Source organism: Temnothorax americanus, unplaced genomic scaffold (assembly GCF_048541705.1).
Source record: "Temnothorax americanus isolate GAGA-0224 unplaced genomic scaffold, ASM4854170v1 Scaffold9, whole genome shotgun sequence".
In the NCBI taxonomy this organism is placed as follows: domain Eukaryota; kingdom Metazoa; phylum Arthropoda; class Insecta; order Hymenoptera; family Formicidae; genus Temnothorax; species Temnothorax americanus.
The window spans coordinates 4040711-4050134 of record NW_027509812.1 but is presented as its reverse complement, the minus strand read 5'-3'; the positions used below and the strand labels follow the sequence as shown (position 1 = coordinate 4050134).

Below are 9424 nucleotides of genomic sequence, written 5' to 3'. Positions count from 1 at the left end.
ACAGTCAGGCTAAGTTCAATCAAGATTTTATTTTCAGACTTCGATAATAAAGCTTTGCATTTATCGGAAGATTGATTTACGCACGTACAGATGCAAGCTACACATTTTCTTCCGGAAGTCACGGTAATGTGACGCTCTTTAAAATATTTTAAATAATAGATAATAAATAATTTAATACGTACTCCAATTATAGCAACGTAAAATGCACATTTTTTTTAATATGAAAATATATCAAAATAAAAACTCTAAAAATTTGAAACATTGATCCTTCTTCGAAAAAAAAGGTCAAGACATCAACGCTTCAATATACTGTACTTTTAATCTTTCCAGCTCTTCTTGTATTTTCAATAGACACTTAAAAACTGCTTTAAATACTCAAAATTTCACACAAGATAATAATAATATAAGTAATTTAAAAGATCATCAAATAATAACTTATGCTATTCATATCAAGTAGACATTCAAGTTGACATTGACATACACACACACACACACACACACACACACACACACACACACACACACACACACACACACACACACGCACACACGCACACACGCACGCACGCACGCACGCACGCACGCACGCACGCACGCACGCACGCACGCACGCACGCACGCACGCACGCACGCACGCACGCACGCACGCACGCACGCACGCACGCACGCACGCACGCACGCACGCACGCACGCACGCACACACGCACACCACACACACATACACACACGCACGCACACACACGCACACCACACACACATACACAAACGCGACTTCTCCCTATAGAATACAAACTAAATAATGACGTGAAAGAACTCGTATATTATATTAGCTATCTATGACATATAATCTAATAAGTAGCAAATATAAATACAGGTAGAAAACACAGTTATGCGACTAGTATTGAAAACGCGTAAAACTAACGCAAAAACGAATGCGCAATTGGAAGCTCTAAGCTCCTAAGTTTAAAACTGATATGAGGAATTTTCCGTATAACTAATATTAGGCCTAAAATAGGAATCTGTCGTCTTAAAAGATAAATCAATCTAAAATTCTATTATATAAATCCGCGCGCGCATACCCCGATTTAAATATATATTATATTTTATATATATATTATATATATATATATATATATATATATTCATATATCTGTATGTGTACATGTAGTCATTCTCTATATTTGATAGAATTTTAAATATGTGCGTCTACGCAACAAGTGGCTTTTGTCGTTTGTGTTGATTTTAAGTCTTCCTATCATTTAATATCGATTAAGGAAGTTGTAAGAAAAGTCAGAAATGTGAAGAATTGCATAAAATTTAAAACATATAAGCTCTTTTATAAATAATTATTTATATGTTTTAAATTTTATGCAATTCTTCACATTTTCGAATCTCCTTATAATCTCCTTAATGTCTTGCTACACACGTATAAATAAAATAATTTTTCAAAATAGATTTCATACGTGTATCGATAGTCTCTTGAAATTTGCGTGCACGGCATATGAGCTACAAACGAAATAAACGATTTGCACTAACAGATAAACTCATAGAGAATAAAAGCAAAATAAATAAATATAAATATTTTTCTTATGTTCTATAAGATATTTATAGCTAGAGTTAATCGTATTTTTGTAGTTTTTATGTTACTCTTGAATTATGTTAAAATTTCAAGATCTCTTTCACCATTAACACATACATATGTTATATATGTATAGTAATATCTTTTTCTATTCTTTAGGTCCATATTTGAATTTGATATTTAGATATTAAGTTTTTGTGCACTACCCTGTAAATGTAGAATCCCTTTATTATTGAAAGAATTGGTATACCGATGAAATTTTATCTAAGGGCACAGAAAATTTGTCTCGATAGTTTTTTGCGAGAATAGTATCCAGATTTTAAAAGGGCAGTGAATTTAACAACATATGAACACGTTGGCACATTGTTATAGAAATCTTTGTTGCGTATCTCGCATGTAATCGCAAGAACTTGAGAAAAATGCATTTTGTTCATTGATCCTCGTAGATGTATACCGTGTGAATATAGAATGCATATACATCTGTTGAAAAAACGTCAATATATATACTCTGGTAAACAGTTAATAATTACTCCAGCAATATACTGTAACGACACGTTCATTTCGATTTGGTAAATACTGTCAAATGTACTTTCAGTTCCACAGTTACGTCTGTCATATACCTACCACTAGAACAGTTTATAATTTGCCTAACTGGTATCTCGTTTGGACTTGGTGCAACGTCTAATCATCCTAATCATAGCAAGTACGAATGCAACAGTAGCGCTATTAGATTAAGTTAGAGACAGAGTCACTATTAAATTCATTACCTATCTAGAGAATGATCTTTTAAAGCGTCATTAGTCTTTGTTGCCTCTGATTGTTTGGTGTTCAAAGTCGAACATATACGCGCCCGCCGTGCGTGTTCGTAACGCATACCCTACTTCTTACCATACGTCTAACACGAATGTAAATTTATTTTCGCAAAGAGAAAATTGTATCGTTGCAAAAATTGCGATGTATTATGCGAAAATTATAGGAAATGTTGATGGCACTATTTTCTTTTCGAGTTTGGACGTATAAAAAATTCGAGTAGAATTCAGTATAGGAGATGACCAATAACAGTCAAGTATTTGTTTTCAATATTCTCGAAAATACTTGACTGTCTTGAGAGAGAGATTTCGACGTTAATATTGAATAAAAACATCTTTTCAAAAAAATATTGTTAAGCGATTGTAAAAATGGCACTAAAAAAGTTGTCAAAAATTTGAGCGCGGCGCGTTGATTATTCCATAAGATAAATTATTGTGCAACCTTCTATTTAACTTTAAGTATTAATTAAGGAACCTACCAAAATTAGCCAGTTACTTAATTATTTCCGTGCACTTTGCGCACGATACGCTTATCCACCGTTTTGATTTTAGACCTCATCCTTTACTCTACAAAAAAATTATGCGTATTGCGCGTTGCACGCCATGTAAAATAAACTAAGAAAACAGAAAAATTAGATGAGTAGCGATATTATTCATTAGTCGGTGGATCCATAGCACAGATTATAGCTTTCATTACGCTGGCTGCCGCCAGCGCCGCATAAGGCTGCCATTCTTTGATTCGGGTACCGTCTTTGTAATCGGCAATCCCGCGAATTACAACGAAATTCTCACGGCAATTGCCTAAGATACTCTCTACGACAGCATCCATTTCCGCGTCGAATGCGAGCGCGCCGAATCGGGTCGCAAACTTTTGCCTAAGTTGATCGTCTCGCGCGACTTGTCGGCCGGATGCTACTGGCGCCAGATGAATTCGGGAGCATCCATCAGTTCTGCGATAATAAAATATTAATCTATATTTATACGTCGAAACGCACGCGCGGTGAAATGTTGAATTAATTTTCACCCATTACCTCTTATTTATGGAGTCTTGAGGAGCGATTGGATGAGATACCTCGATGACGTCCCTCTCTCCAATAGCCATGTACAGTTTATCAGATTCTGGTGGTGGAGCATTAAAATCATGTTCCGATTGATTGACCAGATTCTGCAGACCTTCTTTCATGTACGTCTGCCACGGCGGAAACGCTTCGTTTTCAGCCTACAGAAAAAGATAAACATTTTAGACGAGCACATAACACGGTTCACGTAAATGTCGATCGAATTACCTGTTTCTTGAGAGTCGCTGCAATTTCTTGAAGACCGAGATTCGGCGGGCAATACTCCTTGGTCTCAAAATGATAGTTCCCACTTTCGTTCATCTCGGCACTTTCGCAATAAACGTACGTATATTGCTTATTGAGTGGCGTCGGATGCGATATCACAACATCGCCCAATCGCACGTGTTTATTGTAATCTGTATAATGAGGGACACCACCACCAACTCCAACGAGAAAGACGAAATCCACCTTTTGGAATGTACCTTCAAATACAAGCAAAAGCAAAAAAATTGTAGCGATGTGTACATATAAGGAAAATAAAGTAATATATACATCATATAATATAAAACGAAGTTTCAAAGAAGATAAATGCATACCTAACAATCTAGTAGTGGTATTGCCAGCTGCGGTCATTGCTTCCCTGGTGTGTCCCACAGTTGGCAATTTAGTGCACACAATCCGATGCGTACCGATATTGCCCAAAGTATATACATTTGATTCGCCTATAACAAACGGTATCTATTCGTTATCCGTGTCTTTATGTATTTTTAAGTTTACATCTCCTTTTCTTGTTCTTGATTTGCGTATGATACATGTGCATTGTGCGGCTATCAACAAAGTAGGACGGAACCTGTGTTATATGTGACGATAAAATAGATAACAATCCATTCCGCGTAGATGCATCTCTCAAATCTAGTAATAATACTAGACATAATAGAGAGAAGCAAGTTGTGTATAAAAAATTTATTTAAAAATGTGTATCTAGTGTCGTCGACAAATTACAGATAAAATACATTTGAATAAATGCCATTATTAAAAGTTAAATTATTTTATTAACATTTTCAAACACAGAGAGCTTTGATAAGGAAAAAGAAAAAAAATCTTCTCTGTCGCGCGGGAATAAATATTAAAACAATTAAAATTATTATAATATTACTCGTAGATAAAAATGATAAAATAATAACGTAATAAAAATGATTAACAAAATAATGTGATGTATGAAAACTAGATAAAATAAATGTAACACAAAATATGAATAAGCCCAACAAAAACATTACACATAACAAAAAACAAAGCTATACAAGACGTTTGCACGGCGAAACAAAAACTATTATATACATTATAATAATTTTACCAACATATATTGTGTAATACATAAAATCATTTGTAACATAAACAAAACGATATGTTTCAAAATTGTAGCATCATTTTGCCCCGCATTGTTCTTCGGTCACAAGCAATTGGCAAGCTATGAAATGACATTAAAATGATAGTTACTTATGTTACAAACTACTTTACCAAAACGGCATATCACTCGCGGACGCCCGTCTGTCGTGTCCGTCGGTGTACTTGCGGTACCTAAAGTTTCATGCATGGTGAAATCCCCATTATCGTTTGAACATTTGCCGCTGAGTAGCGGGGCAATATAAATCAACAGTTATATTTGCATAGAAGCGGAAAAAAGAAAGAATGACTACATAACCAGAAATGGTTACATAACCGGTCGAAAACCGATAACGTTAGCGAAAATTTAAACGTGGGTATAATTTGATTAAAATGTTTTAAAAATGATCATTTAGTAACTCGTTCAAAAAAAATTATAGCTAGGAATAAAAAGCAAAGGAGTCAAAATATTATAGAACTATTCTTCTAATATTCCAAAAATATTCAGTCACCATTGACCATTATTTACCAATAATGAAAAAATTAAATAGAGAGAAATTAGTTTACTTTTCATAGCATTACTTCAGTATATCGCAAATGTTACAATTTTAGAATTATCATTCTTAGATGTAAAATGTATCTTAAACAGTAGTAAATAAGAAAAGATCTTACCAACAGTGGTGTAGCGAACGAAGGTTTCCTTGTTCTCGATCAACGAATCCACAGCAAGTTTTTCACAATATTGAGCTGTAATGATAGCTATGGTAGGTTGTTTCGCACTTGCCATCGTTGGCATCTGCTTCACCACCTAAGAATACATTTTGTAGCATTACGGTATGTACATAAGTTAATAAAAATAAACTGAAAAATTATATTTAAGTAATAAATTACTTGGACTTGGGTATCTTCGTGGACAACACGTGTGAAAGCTCCATGATCCATTGATTTAACAAGCCCTTTTTCTTGAAGTTCTTTTAATTTAGACTCCACAGCTGATGGTTCCCATCCATGTTCCCTAAAAGCAAAATAAAATTAAAATATAATTTCTTTCAATTATTTTCTTGATCTAACGTTCATTTAATACAACTACTTACTTCGCGATGTCAACCACGGTGACTGGATTCGGATAGGCAGACTCAATAAGTTCCAAAACTTTTTCTACCGTTAGCTCAATCACTTGACCCATAACGGTTTCGTCTGTAGATACTTCCAATAAAAAAAAAGGAACACTTATTTAATCGTGCAATTAAGTAGCGGGCATTGTAAATTTGTCAGACTTTTAAGCCGTACATATGTCTATTGTAATTTAAAAATGACAGTTAATAGCATCGAAACAAGAATACAGCACTCCATAACATATGCAAGTTAAATTTTCTGCCGTGTAAATTTGTGTATTAGATAGCTTTAATCTGTCCAAGATAGAAACGTGTGAAGTTTTGGAAATAGTATAGCTGTAATAAGTGCACAGTTTAACTAGTCTTTGTTTCTATAGCTAGAGTCGAGCTAGAACCGTTAAGTGGAGAATACAGCTAACGTATATGTGGGAGAGTAGAACTTGAACACATATACGTATATGGGAGTGACCGTGAGTGAAGGTTCGTGCTCTACATGGATGCATTTCCTTACAGAATGAAGACTAAAGTGGCAATGTCATCGTACTATGTAGTATGGCTAAGTATGGTAACGAATAACCACGTGGGAAGGTAGAATTTAGGACAGATAAATAAGTGTGATTTTTATGTATATGTATATGATAAGATATGTAACTAATATGTGCATATGGTTCTGATGCTATAAATTTCCATATTTAAAATTAATGCAGACAAAACAGCGTTGTCGAAATTAAATTTTAATTAAATAAATCCATATCCCCCAAATAATTGATGTTTATTGTAATCTAAAATCTTATATCGATTAGTTTATGTATGTTGGACTGTAAAATATTTTACGTGTTGCGTAATAGTTTTATCTATAATCATGCTGTGAGGGTAGATATGTATATATTGTACACCATGTATAGGGAATACGATATCCAGGTCAAGTCAAGTGGTTAAACGGGCGATTTTTCACACTCTAATTAATGTATTATCTAATAATTGATCGCGTTCGGTTAAACAGATTGGAAAATCCTCTTTTACATAATCAAAGTGCATGATAATTTTTATAAACCCATAACAGTCTCAATTTTAATAAAGAGAATAGAAATACATCTTTTGTTTTCTTCTTTGCTGAACGGAACGTTAATATGAATCAATGCAATGCAGATCTAATATACTAGCCAAATTATGTTAAGTCAATGTTGTTATGGTTACCAGATTATTGTGCCAAGCGATAGAATGTATATACATATCTATATATATAGTATCTACTAGCTAAGTGTGTAAGAGAGAAACTCCTTTTCTTTTAATCTAAAATTATACACAAAAGAAGATATATTATGTGTGTTTTATTTGGATTATTAGCCTGCGTATGAGAAAAGAAAGAGAATAAACATGAATGAAATGTGACAAAAATGCAAATTTTTTCATTCTCGAACCTGATCTCCACATAACTTTCTCAGAGGGAGGAAGTGTGAATAGTAAGTGACCAGTAGCTGTGAATAATAGAAATTAAGTATGAAAAAGATGTTGACGCTCAATACAATGTAATTGCGAGTATAGAATGTACATGGAAAAACTCTGATTTTAAAATTACATAATGGATATATGAAACACACCGAGAGTTTTAGTCAAGTGTGCATTTCCCTTTGAGTTGAGCTACGACATTGCACTCGAGACACACGTCTAATCTCTTCCAATAAAGAACCATTAAGCCCAATCGACTTAATCAAATAACCATTAACCCCCTTTCCCTTTCACTCATTTAGATCTTTTTTTTATTAAGCCACGACACGTAGGAAATATATAGACTAAATCTGCTATTTCTTAGATGCAATTATCTCTGTAATATATTAACAAAGAAAAAATAAAAAATAACTACTTACACGGCCTGCTTGGAAGGGTGATCGGCTCTTCCACGTGCCTCAATTCCACTTCTAATTTTTTAATACTGGGATATTTATGTTGCATCAATTTCATTATCTTTTTAATAAATCCCACGTAATCTGCAGAGAATAACCGGCATTGTAATATTGCACAGCAGAAATAAATATCAATCATAGAAATAGTTATTATATCGATCAATATCAATCTTTCACAGATCAGTATCAGTGATCTCGTAAATGTTAAGTTTGCTATTTAAGCTTCTTTCTCAGATATATCATATATAATTTTACTCTCTTACTGTCAACAATTTAAAAGTAGATCTCGGCACGTTTGTAAGAGAACAAAGAAACGTTTGCTTAGACCCTCCAGTTACATTAGATACATTTAATCTCGCGAATACAGTTCCAAGAAACGCCCCGCTCGGCGCGGCGTGTCGATGGATTCACCTCTAGGAAACTCCTGCGGTGTAACAAGCTCTCTGAAAAATTCTTGCGCGACGCTCGGCTGTTCTACCTCGGCGAGGGTATCGACGAACCAGAATTGAAGAGTCCTCTGTTCCTGCGTGTGCTTCCCGGTTTGCGCACTCACCAGGAACACTCTGAATTGCAGGCACAGTTGGGCAGGATGCACCTCGCCATTTGTCACTACAAAAATTGAATACTAAACATGCGGTCCATCCCAGTTGGATAATAATAATGGGTATTGGGAATCACGTGGGAGGCAAGAATATCGTACCGGCCACAGCTTGCTTGTTGATGACAATCCCCTTGTGATCACCCCCAGCGACGTGGACGTTGTTCTCGTTCCCGTTCTCCGTCGGGGGCTCCAGTGCCCGTCTCTCGATTATCAGCGTCGTCGAGTTCGCCGTCTTGCACTTCGGCGTCATGACGATGTGCTCTGCCCCGGGAAAAGTAAATGCGCGTCTATACAGAAAGTTCTTTATCTTCGTCCTTATCGCGCGCGAGATAAAACCGCATTTCATAATTTCGCCAAATTCTTCTCTCGCCCATTTTTTTTCTTCCCTCAAAGCAACAATTCAATTTAAGACATTCGGACAGGACAAGTAAACAAAACGACAACTGTTCGCAAAAAAATACGCGTTGATTGGATCGGTCTCGAAATGAGAATCTTTCCCCGCCCGAATTTCTCTCTCTTTGTCGCTTACCAGTCTTCTCGCCCATGTCTGCGACGTCGTTCCGTTCCGTTTGTCTTGACACACTGCTGTTGTTTCCTCACGAAAGTGGAAAGTGGAAACAGGAAGGTGCGCCGAACTAGAACGCAGATCGAGATACGACGACGATAACAATCGCGTCACCCCGCACCCGCTCGGATCGACGAGCGGCCGCTGACTGTCACCCGTCGTGTGACCTGTGACCCGTGTCACCGTCACCAGTGGCACCAGTGGCACCCAGTACCCGGTGGCGTCACGCGTCACCGATCGGCGCTGGCGTTGGCCGCTGGCGCCTGTGACGTCAGCGGCCGATGCATCATCCCCTTTAACCCCTTCCTCTCTCGTTCCATTAATGACCCCTGGGACACCCAACCCTGCCGTTTACTCGCATTTTCATTCCGGTCTATAGGAGAAATTTACCGACTCGGAAAAAAACTGAT

General features: G+C 36.2%; 1 protein-coding gene across 4 annotated transcripts; it reads right to left on the bottom strand.

Annotated features, from left to right (window-relative positions):
* Nucleotides 1-10: 10 nt before the first annotated feature.
* Nucleotides 11-9196, bottom strand: LOC143908223 (uncharacterized). Of its 4 annotated transcripts, XM_077425694.1 has the most exons (13): nucleotides 8979-9196; nucleotides 8549-8710; nucleotides 8260-8457; nucleotides 7813-7932; nucleotides 7366-7422; nucleotides 5924-6035; nucleotides 5721-5844; nucleotides 5502-5637; nucleotides 4965-5024; nucleotides 4043-4168; nucleotides 3675-3928; nucleotides 3420-3607; nucleotides 11-3338 (listed from the first exon to the last, which is right to left on the bottom strand). In XM_077425694.1, exons 1-13 carry the CDS (start codon nucleotides 8992-8994, stop codon nucleotides 3038-3040), a joined length of 1854 nt encoding a protein of 617 aa, XP_077281820.1. In that variant the 5' UTR covers nucleotides 8995-9196; the 3' UTR covers nucleotides 11-3037. The 4 variants fall into 4 exon arrangements, with proteins under 4 accessions (XP_077281820.1, XP_077281822.1, XP_077281821.1 ...); XM_077425696.1 differs by lacking the exon at nucleotides 4965-5024 and having other exon boundaries at nucleotides 8979-9194; XM_077425695.1 differs by lacking the exon at nucleotides 7366-7422 and having other exon boundaries at nucleotides 8979-9194.
* Between the last annotated feature and the right edge of the window lie 228 nt (nucleotides 9197-9424).